The 16,769-nt window shown below is 46.7% G+C and overlaps 1 protein-coding gene, 1 long non-coding RNA gene and 1 pseudogene across 4 annotated transcripts in view; 2 read left to right on the forward strand and 1 right to left on the reverse strand.

Moving 5' to 3' along the window:
- Positions 1 to 16,769, forward strand: part of LOC143737118 (uncharacterized) — a 131,030-nt gene that overhangs the window by 36,337 nt on the left and 77,924 nt on the right. The window lies entirely within an intron of this gene.
- On the forward strand, positions 2,180 to 3,843 carry LOC143737836 (uncharacterized; annotated as a pseudogene). Its single transcript, XR_013203739.1, has 6 exons — positions 2,180 to 2,188; positions 2,397 to 2,618; positions 2,712 to 3,065; positions 3,165 to 3,272; positions 3,457 to 3,527; positions 3,637 to 3,843. The product of XR_013203739.1 is annotated as an uncharacterized LOC143737836 (transcript).
- Positions 11,962 to 13,924, reverse strand: LOC143737099 (uncharacterized). Of its 2 annotated transcripts, none has more exons than XM_077228056.1 (7): positions 13,825 to 13,924; positions 13,667 to 13,748; positions 13,216 to 13,557; positions 12,775 to 13,107; positions 12,516 to 12,623; positions 12,389 to 12,411; positions 11,962 to 12,210 (listed from the first exon to the last, which is right to left on the reverse strand). In XM_077228056.1, exons 1-7 carry the CDS (start codon positions 13,825 to 13,827, stop codon positions 12,073 to 12,075), a joined length of 1,029 nt encoding a protein of 342 aa, XP_077084171.1. In that variant the 5' UTR covers positions 13,828 to 13,924; the 3' UTR covers positions 11,962 to 12,072. The 2 variants fall into 2 exon arrangements, with proteins under 2 accessions (XP_077084171.1, XP_077084170.1); XM_077228055.1 differs by having other exon boundaries at positions 12,775 to 13,113.

Raw genomic sequence — 16,769 nt, forward strand, 5'->3', positions numbered from 1 at the left:
AAAATAGGTCCACAGTTTTACAACGAATGGTAAAACACCTGTTGGAAAGCATCTTTTGCAGCGATTTTTGTGCGAGCATATCAGTGAACACCCCAGATCACTCGGTGAGTTTCACGTCTTTGTAAACTAAAGTTTAATGCGTTTTATGAATGATTCTTCCAGTGCCCCTATAAAACCATTGTGGAGGTGGGGGGGTGCTAACACAGAAACCGAAAATTCTCGGGACAGCAGCATGTGTCCAAATTTCAATCTTAAGCGTTCTATTTCATCAGAAACGATCCTAAAACAGGACTTTAAGTGTAAAATACCGAACTTGTCCTTTAAGGCACGAGTAGAGTAACGGTGATAATGGCTACGTAGCCTACATCAAACACGTTTTGCTATTAAGGGCAGCCTACCACACCATTGATGTGAACTTAGCTATACATGACATTTACGCCAGAGGGAGCTATTTCAGGCCCTGTAGAGGTTTAGTGAAATGCCCATACTTTTTTTTTTGCTACTTTGCCATTTTGAATTTACACATTTCTCATATTTGTGTGTGCTACTTTTCGTGTTATTGACCTTTTAGTAATAAAAAAAAAGACTAACGATTATTGTGGGAGTATTTTTGTATTTTCAAAATACTAATTACTTGTATTTTATTTAAATACATTTTTCACATCAGTATTTTGTATTTTATTTTGTTACATTTCATGAGCTAGTATTTGTATTTTGTAACAAAATAGTTTTTGATGTATTTGTGCCCACCTCTGGCGTGAGGCCGGTGGTGCGATTGCTAATGAGCAACACCTGTGAAGCACACCGGTCTCGCATCTCTCACGGAGGAGCGGAAGCATAAAGGAGGAGCGACGACGTTGATGATCGAGAGAGGAACAGGCCTGTATTTTGGTTGAGTTTTGTTTTTTGGTTGAGTTCAGTGTTGGGGGTAACTTATTACAAGTAACTTGAGTTACGTAATCAGATTACTTTTTCAAGTAACTAGTAAAGTAACGCATTACTTTTTCAATTTACAACAAAATATCTGATTTACTTTTTCAAATAAGTAACGCTAGTTACTTTTTCACATTTATTGACTGACAGCTCTCCTGTCCCCATGTTGAGAGAAATAAAGTGAGGTGTTGTGTGCATTTGCATTGAACATGCATTTACTCATCTCACTTGCACACAAACATTCAGTATTCCTCAAAATGAATAAAAACAGTCAAATCTCTCTCAATCTCAGAATTTTGTGCAAAAGTTTTATAATTAACTATGTTAAATTACACAAATAAACTTTATGTATTTAATCTCACTTTATTTACCAATGTCTTTGCTGCTGACATACAATGATCTAATTCAACCATACTAATAAGCAAAAATGACTTTAGATTAGGTTTAGAAATAAGAGTGTTGAACTTCCTTCTCCTGCAGCTGAAAGGTTTGTTTGAGTGGCGCCCTCTACTGTACAGTAGTAAATATGCATTTCCTTCAGCCTTAGGCTTATTCATTTAACTTTTGATGTGAAAGGGCCTTAACAATTGGCAAAAATAGATTGTTTTAGCTGTTATTAAAAAACAAACAAACAAGCCCATGCAGGTGAGAAAAAGTAACGCAAAAGTAATGTAACGCATTACGTTCCATAAAAAGTAACTAAGTAACGTACTTAGTTACTCTTTTGGGGAGTAACGCAATATTGTAATGCATTACTTTTAAAAGTAACTTTCCCCAACACTGGTTGAGTTTTGTTTTTTGGTTGAGTTTTGTTTTTTGGTTGAGTTTTGTTTTTTGGTTGAGTTTTGTTTTTTGGTTGAGTTTTGTTTTTTGGTTGAGTTTTGTTTTTTGTATTTGTGTTTTATTTTAGCCAGCAGTCGTCCGCGAGGGGCTGCTGGCCGTTATGTTTATTTTAGGTAAGCCAGCAGTCGTCCGCGAGGGGCTGCTGGTGGTATTTTAGTTTGGTTTGTTTTATTTTAATGAAGTTTATTTGAATGTTCGCCGGTTCCCGCCCCCTTCTTCCCTGAACATTGCTACAGAGCATGATTTGCTGACTTAGAAAATCATGTGATCTTATCAGGCATAAGTGCATATAACAGTTAACTCTGTGTGAGATACTGTAATTTTCTTAGCCTGAGGAGAAAATTATCTGGATGAAGATAAAATGTGACAAACAAACAACTTTGTGTGATGTACAATCTCTTGTATGAAGTCTGTAAGTGCCATTTCAATAATATTCACATACATTTAAGAAATAATGTTAATGCTTTTCTAAAGATCTGGTTTGTAATCTTTTAACAGTTGAGACAATATATGGAAGCATAATACAACTGGATTCAGTTTTATTAGTTAATGAAGGAGATACAGTGGTATTGTCCTGCTCCATTTCAACAAAACAAATAAGTCTGGCTTTATGGTGCAAGCAAATCACTGGAGAAGAACCACGTCTTATTGCTTCTTCCATTCATCAGAAAGTCAATTTCATAATGAATTTGACACTAGTTGTTTTGAAATGTCAAGAGAGACTGGCACTTTTAATCTGAAGATCTTGAACACCGTACAATCAGATTCAGCCACATACTACTGTACAACATCTTTCTCTAATATCCTTACATTTGGAAATGGCACTCGTCTGGTTATTAAAGGTGAGTCAGTTAATGTCACCTTCATGTTAAGGTGTTTATAATTATGATATTGGGAATAAAACAGCTATTTATACAACATGTTATCCATTCTAGGAGCAGAAACCAGCAAACCCACTCATCTACAGCTGCACAAGTTTGAACTAGTTGAGTCGGCGGTAAATGTGCCTCTACAGTGTTCAATCCAAAATCAGTTTGTGAGCGGTGGAGGTGAACATCGTCTCTACTGGTTCAGACATGGATCAGGAGAATCTCCTCCAGGATTCATTTATATTCATGGAAACACAAGTGATCAGTGTGTGGAGAGCTCTGAAGCTGGCTGTCTTTCACCGACCTGCGTGTACAACCTCCCAAAGAAACAGTTCAGTTCCTCAGATGCTGGAATTCACTACTGTGCACTGGCCACATGTGGAGAGGCTTTATTTGGAAATGTTCCTCAACTGAATCCTGGTAAGTGTGAGTTTTTCAAAATCGCATATAAAATATCAGCCCTACAGTGCATATTATGTGTTATATATTATAAATGTAACATTGTTCCACATGATTTAGACAACTTCAAGAGCCCGAACACACACTTAATCTTTATAACTGGTCTTACGGTGCTGCTGACATCAAACGTTACGATCAATATTCTGCTGTGCTGCATGAGGAGGAAAGGTAAGTGCTTGTTTGAATTCTTGCTTCAACAATCAACAGTTTGTTACGGCATAATTCCATGATCTACTGAGAAGTTTAAATATTGTGCATACTATTTTAATATAATATTTTCTTCAGTCAGTTGTCCTATATTAGAATTAGATCTGATTTATGTGAGGGCTAACCATTGTGTGTTTTATTTTAGAGTCTATCAATGCAATAGACAGCAAATATCAGCAACACCAGATTACTGATGATGATGTGACAATAATTCAGGTTTGACAAATGAGATGTAAAACCACTTATAATACATTAATGATTATTTCTCACTATAATTTTGTGGAAGTTAAAATTATATTGTCTGGAATGTTCTTTTTTTGTGTAGTATAAGGAAGTGAACCTTTGGCCTTTACCCATCACCACCAAACGCACAAAGAATGAAGAGAAACACCAGGCATATGATATTCGGGTTTGTCATGGCAAAACCATGGCAAAAACAAAAACACAAACCGGCTGTATAATAGCTAGTATTATTCAGTAATAACCATAATTTCATTTGAGCAATTCTGAAAATTATTTTTGATCAGTAATTATAGTTCCCTTTCGTAGTCACTCCGAGTTACGTCGGATGACGACGAATGGGGGTTTCGCCTAGAAAGCCAATCATCTTCGTGTATTATAAAACGAGCCAATGGCGATGAAATGCCATGGGTCTGCGGAATTTGCATAGCGTAACTCCGCCCCACCTCGTGGGTATAAAAGGAGGATGCTCGGCAACATGCAGATATGTTTTCGCTTCGGAGCCAAGAGCTTCTCTTCACTCCACAAGCCAATCCTGACTTCATCTTCTGTGACGAGCGAACTCTCCGGTGTTGGTGTGACGGCGGTACCCAGCGAGTTCACATTGCCTGCGATCTGAGCAGTGATCTGCCAGTCTGTGTGTTTCTCCCTGGTCGCCTCAGCATCGCTGAGTTTTTTCTCTAAAAGAGCTGCACGTGGCACGTCTTTTTAAAGATGTCTCGCCCGTGTTCTTCTGGGTGCGGTCGTTTCCTGTCTTCCTTTGATGGGCACAATCGCTGCTTTGCGTGTTTGGGCTTAGAACACGCTAAAGCAGCGCTTGTGGATGACTCATGTTCCTTCTGTGGGAACATGGCCATCGCAACACTGAGGTCTAGACTCAATGATCTCATTCGAGAGAGAGTCCCCTCATCCACACCCCGATCTACATCCTCCACGAGAGGCTGTACTTCGGCTGGTGGACAGGGTGACTTGAGGGTCACGGTGTGGGACAATCCGACGATGCGTCCTCGGACCACGCCCCCCTCTACAGTGTTGCAACCCGCGAGTGCTGCGGTGATTCTACCGGGTTCATCCTTCGATGCCCCGCGTGTTTCATTCGGCGCTCCAGTGGAAGACTCGATGTCGATCGCGGCATCACAAGGCGGGCAAGAGTCATGACGGCCATGCTCTCCCGGGCCGCCGCGAGCATCGGGCTTGAGTGGAACCCTCCGCCCTGCCCTGAGCGCTCGCGGTTGGATGATTGGTTTTTGGGTACAGCTGCCGCCTCACGGCCACAGCCAACCCCAATGCCATTCTTCCCGGAGGTGCATGAGGAGTTGACGAAATCATGGAAGGCTCCTTTGACCTCCCGTGTACTTTCGTCAGCTTTCTCCGCCTTTCCTCCCCTCGATGGGGCGGCCGCCCATGGGTACACTGGGATTCCCCCGGTTGAATGCTCTGTTGCCATGCAACTGTGTCCTCAGAGTGCTTCATCTCGTGGTAATCCTAAGCACCCGTCCAAGGCCTGTAGATTTTCGTCCACCCTAGTGGCGAGGTCTCACAGAGCTGCAGGACAGGCGGCCGCCGCTCTGCATGCGATGAGCACCTTGCAGGTCTACCAGGCCCAGCTGCTCAGAGATATGCACGAGGCGGGGACTGACCCATGGCTCTTCAATGAGCTGCGTGCCGCCACTGACCTCGCTCTCCGAGCGACGAAAGTGGCCTCACGCTCCCTGGGTCAGGTGATGGCCACCTCTGTGGTCCAGGAGCGTCACCTGTGGCTGAACCTGGCTGATATGCGGGACGCCGGGCGAACCCGTCTGCTCGACGCCCCCATATCCCAGGCCGGCCTCTTCGGCGGAGCGGTTTAGGACTTTGCCCAGCAGTTCTCAACCGCACAGAAGCAGTCTGAGGCGATTAAACATATTCTGCCCCGACGGCCTGCTGCTGCCTCCACCCAGCCGTCGGTACAGACACCTCAGACTGCTCGCCGCCGAGGGCGCCCTCCTGTGGCTCCCTCCCCTCCCGCGCGGCCCCAGCAGCAGCCTTCACCCGGGCCGCGTCGTGGAGGAGGCCGCAGGAAGGCGCCACAGCCCTCTCCAGCCCCGCGCCCCCCTAAGCGCCAGGCTAAGCGGCGCTCCTGAGACGGGCTGCTCAGTGATGGTGTCGGTTTTTTCCCAGGAGGTGGTTGCAGGCCCCCTCCTTCCCCCGGCGGAGGGCCGGGGGAGAATCTTTTGTTCTCCCGCTGCCCACCCACGGGTGGGCAGTACCCTATTATGGTCAAAGAAAGAACCAATACACCCATCACTGAGCACACAGAGCCGGTTGACAGTGCGCGACGCCCCCGGGCCTCGCCGCTCTCATCCCCCTCTGTCACAGAGTTCTCGGACCGCAGTGTGTGCCGCCTCCGGGCCTCGCCACTCCCGTCCCCCTCTGTCCCGGAGGGTGCGGACGACAGTGTGTGCCGTCCCCGGACCTCACCACTCTCGTCCCCCTCTATCGCCAGACCCCTGGCAGAGCAGACCCCCGTGGAACGCTGGTCCTTCCCTGGTCTCCTCTGTCAGGACGCGGAGCATGACCGCGCCCCCGCACCGGGCCGCTTTGCCACCCTCGCCTGGGCCGGTCACTCCGCTTCGCTGTCCCTCCGGGGGGACGCCTGTGGTTCGTATGACCCCCGCTGGTTCAGTATCTGACAGCTTGGTTGGAGCTTCCCAGCCTTTCTCGCTGGGTCGCCCGAACTATCAGGCTCGGCTATGAGATTCAGTTAGCACGGTCTCCTCCCCGCTTCAGGGGAGTTCGCTTCACTATGGTCGGTGGCAATGCCCCTATCATGAGAGCGGAGGTTGCCACCCTGCTGGCGAAGGGTGCAATCGAGACTGTCCCTCCAGCCGAGATGAAGTCAGGGTTTTACAGCCCGTACTTCATTGTCCCCAAGAAATCCGGTGGGTTACGGCCGATCCTGGATCTACGCGTCTTGAACCGCTCCCTTCACAGGCTGCCGTTCAAGATGCTCACGGCCAAACGCATTTTCGAATGTGTGCGGCCACGGGATTGGTTTGCAGCGATAGGTTTGCTTTCGAGGGGCAGGCATACCAGTACGCGGTTCTCCCCTTCGGGCTAGCCCTGTCTCCTCGCGTCTTCACGAAGGTCGTCGAGGCTGCCCTTGTTCCCCTTCGGGAACACGGGGTTCGCATCCTGAACTATCTCGACGACTGGCTGATCCTAGCTCACTCTCGAGACCAGGTTTGTGAACACAGGGATCTTGTGCTCCGGCACCTAGCCCGTCTGGGACTTCGGGTCAACTGGGAGAAGAGCAAACTCTGCCCCGTGCAGAGGATCTCTTTTCTCGGTATGGAGATCGACTCGGTCGCCATGTCCGCGCAGCTTACGAGCGAGCGAGCACACTCGCTGCTGACTTGCCTTCGACAGTTCGATGGCAAGAGTGCGGTCCCACTGAAATTATTGCAGAGGCTCCTGGGGCATATGGCATCTGCAGCCGCGGAAACGCCGCTCGGATGGCTTCATATGAGACCGCTTCAGCTGTGGCTTCGCGATCGAGTCCCGAGGTGGGCATGGCATCACAGCACGTTCCGAGTTCCAGTGACTCCGACCTGCCGTCAGTCCTTCACTCCGTGGAGGAACCTCAGCTTTCTACGGGCCGGAGTTCCCCTAGAACGAGTTTCCAGGCATGTTGTTGTCTCCACAGATGCCTCTTCCACGGATGGGGCGCCATGTGCAACGGACATGCTGCCGCGGGCTCCTGGACAGGACCCCAGCGCCTTTTGCATGTCAATTGCCTCGAGTTGCTGGCAGTACGCCTTGCCCTGCACCGTTTCCTCACGTTGCTCAGGGGTCAACACGTACTAGTCCGTTCAGACAATACCGCGACTGTAGCGTACATCAACCGTCAGGGTGGTCTACGCTCCCGCCGTATGTCGCAACTCGCACGCCACCTCCTCTTATGGAGTCAGAAGCACCTGAGGTCCCTTTGTGCTATCTACATTCTGGGAGATCGGAACTTTGCAGCCGACGAGCTGTCACGGTTTCGGCCCATCTCCGGCGAATGGCGACTCCATCCCCAGTCGGTTCAGCTGATTTGGGACCAGTTCGGGGACGCACAGATAGATCTGTTTGCCTCTCACGACTCGACCCATTGCGCCCTGTTCTATTCCCTGACCGAGGGCTCCCTCGGCACGGATGCACTGGCGCACAGCTGGCCGCGGGGCCTACGCAAATATGCGTTTCCCCCAGTGAGCCTTCTCGCACAGACCTTGTGCAAGATCAAGGAGGACGAGGAGCAACTCATTCTGGTTGCGCCGTGTTGGCCCACCCGGACCTGGTTCTCCGAACTGGTACTCCTCGCGACAGCACCTCCTTGGCCAATTCCTCTGAGGAAGGATCTCCTTTCTCAGAGACGGGGCACCCTTTGGCACCCTCGACCCGATCTCTGGAGGCTCCACGTGTGGCTCCTGGACGGGACGAGGCAGGTTTGAGTTCCCTGCCACCAGCGGTGGCGGCTACCATCACTTCCGCTAGAGCATCGTCCACGAGACATGTCTATGCGTTGAAGTGGAACCTCTTCGTCAACTGGTGCTCTTCTCGTCGAGAAGACCCCAGGAGATGCTCGATCTCTGTTGTGCTTTCCTTCCTGCAAGATGGGTTGGAGCGAAGGCTGTCTCCCTCCACCCTGAAGGTGTATGTGGCCGCTATCGCCGCATTTCACGAAGCAGTTCAAGGTAAGTCTTTGGGGAAGCACGACCTGATCGTCAGGTTCCTGAGAGGAGCGAGGAGACTGAATCCTCCTCGCCCTCCTCTCGTTCCCTCTTGGGACCTCTCAGTGGTCTTGAATGCCCTGCAGAGGGCTCCCTTTGAGCCTCTGCATTCAGTTGAGCTTAAGTTTCTGTCTATGAAGACAGCGCTCCTGGTTGCTTTGGCCTCTATCAAGAGGGTAGGGGACCTGCACGCATTCTCTGTTGACGAAGCGTGCCTGGAATTCGGGCCCAGTCACTCTCACGTGATCCTGAGACCCCGGCCTGGATATGTGCCCAAGGTTCCCACCACTCCCTTCCGGGACCAGGTGGTGAACCTGCAAGCGCTGCCCCGGGAGGAGGCAGACCCAGCCTTGGCACTGCTCTGTCCAGTACGCGCTCTCCGTGCTTACGTTGACAGAACACAGTGTTTCAGGACCTCAGACCAGCTCTTTGTCTGTTATGGTGGGAGACTGAAGGGAAAAGCTCTCTCAAAGCAGAGGTTGTCTCACTGGATAGTGGACGCCATTGCTTTGGCTTATCAACAGCAAGGCCGACCGTGCCCCCTTGGTGTGACAGCCCACTCCACCCGGAGTGTGGCTTCCTCTTGGGCTCTAGCGCATGGCGCCTCGCTGGCAGACATTTGTAGAGCTGCAGGCTGGGCGACACCCAACACATTCGCCAGATTCTATAATCTCCGAGTGGAGCCTGTGTCCTCTCGTGTACTCGCTTCAGTTAGCTAGTACTGGACCCGCTCAGGTGTCTTCGCTTGCTCGCCATTCCACTCCACGGACTGGATACGTGCGATTATTCCTCAGGTGAGCCTTCCTCTCTGAAGCCCTGAGTTCCTCCAGCACTGTTGACGCTGGCGCCAGTGTCTATTGCCTGGGCGTCGGCTAGATGCCTCCGTGTGCATGGTTCCTCCCTGAGTAACCCCCACATGTGTATTTCCACTGTAAGCCTCCTTGAGCATGTGTCTTTCCCTTGGCAAGCCACCTTGCCCTCCTGGAGTTGAAAGTTGCCACCCCTCGGGCTGGTCACTCCAGTGTTCCTCCATATGTAGCCCTCCAGCCATATGTGTTTCTTAAGTCCTCCCTACGGGTAGGCATGCTGCGGCATATCTCCTCTGAGATATGCTTCCCAGTGTACCTTGGTATTCCTGTGTTAAGTAGGACTCCTTCGTCCGCGCTAGTATCACGACAGGGGGATCAGACTTTCGCAGGGCACTGGAAGACAGCTGTGAAGGTGGCGTGATTTCACGGGGACCCCCATTCGTCGTCATCCGACGTAACTCGGAGTGACTACGAAAGGGAACGTCTCGGTTACTTATGTAACCCTCGTTCCCTGAGTAGGGAACGGAGACGTTACGTCTCCCTGCCACTTCCGCTGTACCGCTGGGTAGACGCCTGAGTTCAGTCTCGGCTCCTCAGCGAAGACATATCTGCATGTTGCCGAGCGTCCTCCTTTTATACCCACGAGGTGGGGCGGAGTTACGCTATGCAAATTCCGCAGACCCATGGCATTTCATCGCCATTGGCTCGTTTTATAATGCACGAAGATGATTGGCTTTCTAGGCGAAACCCCCATTCGTCGTCATCCGACGTAACGTCTCCGTTCCCTACTCAGGGAACGGGGTTTACATAAGTAACCGAGACGTTATTAATGGGCTGATATGTTGTAGTGACTAAAAGATCAGTCACAGTAAATATTTTCCTAAATATCTTATTGCAATAATTACATGCTGTATTCAATTTTTTTTATTTGCTTTGTTCATGTAATATTACTGATCATTAACATCTACAATAATTTAAACATTCTATGCATTCTGTATATTACGCCACTCAAGGCTGCCCGCTGCTCCGGGTGTGTGTATCCACGTTTGCAGTGTGTGTGTGTTCACTACTTACTACTCTGCTCCTAATGTGTGTGCACTTACTTGGATGGGTTAAATGCAGAGGTCAAATTCCAAGTATGGGTTACCATACTTGGCCATCATGTGTCACTTTCACTTTCACTTTCACTTTTTATATGCCACCACTGTACAATTAGTCTACTTTTGTTCTTATAAATGTATTCTACAGATATATAATGGCATGAATAAAGTACTTTCCATATGAATTGCTGTGTTCTGTATGTTTTTGCCGTGTTGTGAACTAGAAGTTGAATAGATCCAATGATCTGCAACCACTAGGTGGCAGCAAAGACCATGTGTTAAATTCAGTAGGCAGCAAAACCCTCTTTTAAAGGGACACTTCACCCTCAAGTTGTTCCAAACCCGAATGAATTTTCTTCTTCTGTTGATCACAAAAGAAGTTATTCTAAAGAATGTTGGTCCCGTTCGGAGTGTGCCTCTGAAAAATCTCCGTTTCGAGGGCTATGTAGCCCTACTCCTCTATCGCAACAAGAATCGGGACACACTACCCCTAGACGTGAACGCGCAAAACGGAGGGGTAGGGACAAGGGGTAGGGCCAAGAGGTAAATTGAGATTTAGCCTTAGTACAGGTTTGACTTAGTATGGGTTTGAATTCAATGGCTACCGCCAACTGTTTGAGTAGGCTACAAACATTCTTTAAAATATCTTGTTTTTTGTTCAACAGAAGAAAGAAACTAATAAAGGTTTGGAAGAACTTGAGGGTCAGTGAAGGCGCTTTCACACGGGACACGGCAGTCGCGAGTGTCTAGTTAATTTCCAATAGGAGACATAAAGAAAGCGGCAAAATGCAGGCGTCAAAACGCAAAACGGCAAAACGAAAAATGCACAAGCAATGCTCGTTCACCCAAAATCCTGCTGCTTTCACAAGCTGGCAAAGATAAAAATATTTTATCTTTTTATGAGTGGCCAATCATCAAACAGATTATTAGCGACCAATCATAGAACATTTTACTGAACTTATATCGGAGTGTTGAAAATATAAATATTATTGATGAATAATTAATTATAATAATTAATAATGACACCACCACAAAAAAAGTTAAGATATATTTATCTATTTGTTTTGTTGATGATTGTAACAATGGCAACATCCACCACAAGACTGCAACGCAAGAAACTCCTCAACTGCACAAAAAAGCTTCCACTACAAGAAAAAGCGGCCGCGCAATGATTCCACCGCTTGATGCGTCCCGTATGAAAGGGCCTTAAGTGATGACAACATTTTCATTTTTGGGTGAACTATCCCCTTAAGAATTCTTGTTTAAGACCAACTAAAGTCCTTTTTAAAGGGAACTGTATCTTATACAAGCACCAGGTTCCACCATTTGAGTTAACAGAATAAAAACATAACACATACACATTTTAACAAATGCACATACATTTTAATTTAGTAGATGCAAATGAAGCATAGGCTACTTTGCAAGTAATACGTGATTCATAAGGAAACTGTAAAACATTTCACAAGTTCAAAAGTTGACCTGAAAAGAACAACACAAAGTCTAACAACATTCATTAATCCACATAAAATCATTGAGAACACAAACACAAATTACCTTTCTTCTCCCGAATTTATCCTTACTATGCCAAATAAATGCATTATCTAACAATACACATACAAAGCCATATTAACACTTTAACATACAAAGACATTCAAATATGGAGACTTACAGCTATCATCTTGTAGTTTTGGCAATTTCATTGCAGTAAAAATGTTCAGACTAAACTCTAGGTTTAATTTTCAGAGGACGACAGTCAACTCATAAAATGTAGGAGAAATTACCAAAATCATTTGGACAAATTAAATTAAATTGATGTTATAAGATCATGATGAAAATATTTGTGTCGAAGTGAAATGCTCCACTAAACCTCTGGATGTTCCTGCTGTGATCTGACCTGAGCGTATAGAGACTGCTCCTGAATCAGCTTTGATTTGGTCCTTCTAGTGTTCAGAGGTTTCTGACCAAAACTAATGGCTGCGTAATTCATGCTGTCTTCATTCTAATATCAAGAGAAAAGACAGTCCAATTGTGAGAGGAAAATTACACATGATGTGGCAAAATATACAACAAAAACCCTGAAAAAAAATAATATTGTCTAATATTAAATTGATAAAACATATATTTTGATAAAGATTTGGAAAAGACATAAAATGGAAGATAATTGAAAGATAACTTACTTGATTCTCTTGAGGTTTGAGCACTTTAGGAAATTAAGAAACAAGCATTGTCATTATAAATGGCAGTTACATTTAAAAAAAGAATTCCTTTAACATAATAAATTAATTTTATTCAGAAAGTACCTACCTTTATTCTGAACCCTGGATAGTTTTATTCCCAGAAAAACAACAAGAGCAAAAAATATAATGTTTGAAATTCCAAGAGCAAGAAGAGTTGGGTTCACATCACCACTCCCTGAAACAAAATTAATTTGATCTTCTTAAATTTCTTTTTTTTGATAAGTTTGGTATCATGTACTCTAGTATATTAATCAAATGTTTTTCCAGATAGGAGATAAAGCCAAACATTTCAACATTTAAAGCCAGACATTTGCATTTCACCTTACCTCTAAAATTGAGTTGAGTTCCTTTTCCAAACAGTATCTCTCCACATGCGGCCACAGCGCAGTAGTAAATCCCAGCATCAGAGTCACTGATGTTACTCTTGAGGAGATTGTAGACGCAGCTCTGTGTTTGAGACTCATTGCTGTTCTTACACTGACCATTTCTCTCTCCTTTGGTGTAAAGGACTCCTTGAGAGTCTCCCAAGCTTTGTCTGAACCAGTAGACGCTGTGTTCTCCAGCACAACTTTCACTGAAGATGCTGCACTGCAAATTCACTGAATCCTCCGGATGAAGCGTGTCTATCAAAGACTGCTGAACAGTTGTATGTGCTACGGCTGCATCTTGACAAAGGGACATAGAAGGGACAATTGATAGAAAAAGCAAGGCCAATAGTCATCTGACACAATCCCCACAAAGTATAAATAACAAGCAAGAAAATATACCTCTGACAAGTAATCTAGTGCCTGGACCCATTCCAATCTTCCAATTTGATGCAACGACACAGTAATATGTTGCTGAGTCTGAAGGCTTTGTCTTTAAAATTATCAGATTAAAATGATCATCTCCTTTGATAACATTAAAACGATTAATTTTCTCAAAGTCCTTATTCCAACTGGTTTGTTTATAGTGTAAAGACACAATCTTTAAAGATTTTCCTTCAGCCGTCTGTTTAAACCATGCTGTAGATTCCAGAAAGTCTGAAAAGTGGCCGGTTAAGATCACATCCTCTCCAGACTGAACTATTTTTAAATCTTGCTGAACAACATCCACTTCAGAAGTGCAGACTGCAAAATGAAGCAAATATTAGATACTTTAGAGTTGAATGTGTTATAAAGTGTTAAATAGGTGAGTTTTTTATATGTTGACAAAGCATAAGCATTTAGGTCAATTTACATATTGTTGAGGAAAGTAAAAGAATGAAGTAATATCTCATGATCAGTCGTCTTCCAAAATTATCCTCAGGCTTTGAATTCCCCTGAAAAAGCAAACGAATGAGCCACACCATCACACACGCTAAAGAATAAGTGTAGATCACTAGACTGTGTCCTTACCATGTGTCCATCTGTCTCTGCTTCAGTCAACTGAGTCACATGTGCACTTTCAGCTCAACTTTTCTGCCTTCACACACTGTCGCCACATCAGAATGGCCAATTTCTTTTTTTAACTCAAGCATTTTTCCTTTCCGTTGCTCCAAAAACACTTTTTTTTTAGTTACTCAGTTTTTAACAACTAAAGTTGGCCTCTCTAAAAACTCTGGTTAATATGTTCATTATTGCTACTAAAAATGCATTTTGTGGTTTGACACAGAAAAAAAGCAGGAAATACTGTAAGATGTTTCAAAGAAGCACGTAACCCATAAACAATCCTTTTAAGGGCCCCATATAAAACTCAATGTTTTAGTAGGCCTACCAATGATGAGCGTCCAAGATATTTAAAATTTAATTCAATTAATTAATATAATTTAAAATTAACTTAAAATAATTCAATTAAATGTATGTTTTGAATCAAGGGGATGGCAGGGCACGATCAAGTTTAAAAGTATTATGCCCTTTTACAAAGTCTTGATTTTGTTTTGGATGTGTACTAGATGTGCTTTCATGCTGGATTGTTCAAAAAGCATGACATTTTTCACATATTTTACATTATTACAGCACTTCTGGACCCAGTCTGGCTCGAACTCGACATTTAGTTCCTGTTGCGATGAAGCCCCTCCTTCCGAATTATGAAATGTGCCGTGATTGGTTAGCTGGCCCAGTGTGTTCTGATTGGCACCGCTTAGCGCTGTTCTGGAAAGTTATGCAATAACCAAAACAGCGAGCTCTACTCAGATGTAAATATTAAGGATGGCGTAAATTTCAAACAAATTCAAGCCTGATTCAGACTTAAGAATGTTAACGAACAAGAAGATCGTCCAGAACAGATTTCATGCACGGACTTTGCAAGCACAGATTTCATTGGACGTTTCAGTGTGGCATTATTTTTTTGTAATTTTCTTATACATTTTAGATACGCTTTTATACACCATTTAATCATGATATTTGTTGGAAAACTATGGTAATACAAACAGTAATCGATCACAAAACCATGGTTCCCTTTCAGTCGAGAACGTCAGACGTAGTCGACGGTCGACTGAATTGGGATCTCGCTAGAGAGCCTGTCTTCTTCGAGTACTATTGAACGAGCCAATGTAATTGGCGTGCGTGATTCGCATCACACACTCCGCCCCCGCGGCGCGGGTATAAATACGGAAGTGGATGCACGCACTAGTTGCCTTTCGCTTCGGAGCCGATCGTTTGATGTCTTTGAGAGTGCTGTTGTCTACAACGAGCGAGTGTGTCGGTGTTCTTCAGGAAGACTCTCCCAGTGCTGGTGTTCTACAGCGCGAGTGCAGCGGTGATCGCGAGCTTTGAGCTCTCAACTGCTGTTTTAACAGCAACAAATTTCTAAATGTTTGTGTGTGTTGATGGCTGGTTAGAGGGCGGAAAAGTGAGTGCTTCACTGTTTCAGTTCTCTGTTCAGTGTTGCCGCGGTCATTCCCCTGTGTGCTCCGGCACTGGTGACGGTCCTATTTTCTGAAAGAGCAACACGGGTGCGTTTGCGTCTTTTTCAAGATGTCATTCCGCCCGTTTGTTTCTGGGTGCGGTCGTTCCCTGTCTCTCTCTGATGGTCACAACTGTTGTGTCACGTGTTTGGGCTTACAGCACGCTGAGACAGCTTTTGTGGACAGCTCGTGTTTTCACTGTGGGAACATGACTGTCGCAGTGTTGAGGGCGAGACTCGCCTTCGTTCGCGGAGAGCGAGTCCCCATTACCATGCCCCACCCTCGGATGCTGTGTGGGATGGGTGACCAGAGGATAGTGTTGGATGTCCCGCCCGGTAACCATTCCCTGTGGGCTCCTCACTCCTCCCTTCCACTGCAACCACTGGAGCCTCCTGTGTTGTCTGCTGGTCCATCTGTAATGGGTGGGCCAGCGGTTTCACTCGGGGCTCCCCTGGAGGACAGGACGCCGATTGCAGCATCGGAGGGTGAGCTGACTTCTAGAGATGATGACTCGGCTGCATTGTCTCCCTCCGGGAGTTCAATGTTGCCCGAGCCGGATCCAGAATTATCAGCTATGCTGAAACGGGCCGCTGAGGCTGCCGGGCTCGAGTGGAACCTCCACCGTGTCCCGTTCAGTCTCGGTTGGAATCTGGAGTTTGGCATCTTGGGGCGGGCCGCGCTGGTTCTCAGCTCGCCACCCCAGTGCCTTTCTTTCCCGAAATGCATGGAGAGCTTATCAGGTGGTGAACAGCATCTTTCTCTGCCAGAAACTGCCTGAATAGCTTTTCCCCCTCAGTACCCTTGATGGAGGAACGGTGAAGGGTTGCGAGGTGTCCCTCCATTGGAGCGGTCTGTCGACACAGGTGCACCTGTGTCCGGCGGCCGCTGCCTTTTGGGGGGATCCTCGTCTCCCCCCTAAGGCCTGTGAGGTTTTGTCCGTTCCGACGGGCAGAGCTTACGAGGCCTGTGGGCAAGCCGCTTCCTCTTGCATGCCATGGCGTTGCTGCAGGCTAGGGCACCCATGGCATGCACGAGGGTAATCCAGACCGTGCGCTCATAGGTGAGCACCACACTGCATCCGACCTCACCCTCCGGGGTACAGGTGTCGTAGCGTGCGTGATCGGTCTGGCGATGTCCACCTTCGTGGTCCAGTAGCGCCTTCGTTGGCTAAGCCTGGTTGGTATGGCGGATGCGGACAAGGTTCAGTTCCTGGTCTCCCCAATTTCCCAGGTTGGGCTGGTCGGCGACGTGGTGGAGAACTGCATCCAACAGTTCTCTGCCGCTCAAGCGCAGACGGAGGTCATCCGGCACATCCTGCCCCGGTGGCCAGCTGCTGCCTCCACCCGCCGCCGGTGGCAGCTCCTCCGCCTGCTCGTCGCCGTGGGCGTTCCCCGGCTGCCGCTCCTGCTGGCCCTCCGCAGCAGCCTCGACCCAGGCCTTAGCATGGAGCCGGCC

Source organism: Siphateles boraxobius, unplaced genomic scaffold (assembly GCF_051911475.1).
Source record: "Siphateles boraxobius isolate OS27281-9 unplaced genomic scaffold, OSU_SipBor_1 130, whole genome shotgun sequence".
In the NCBI taxonomy this organism is placed as follows: domain Eukaryota; kingdom Metazoa; phylum Chordata; class Actinopteri; order Cypriniformes; family Leuciscidae; genus Siphateles; species Siphateles boraxobius.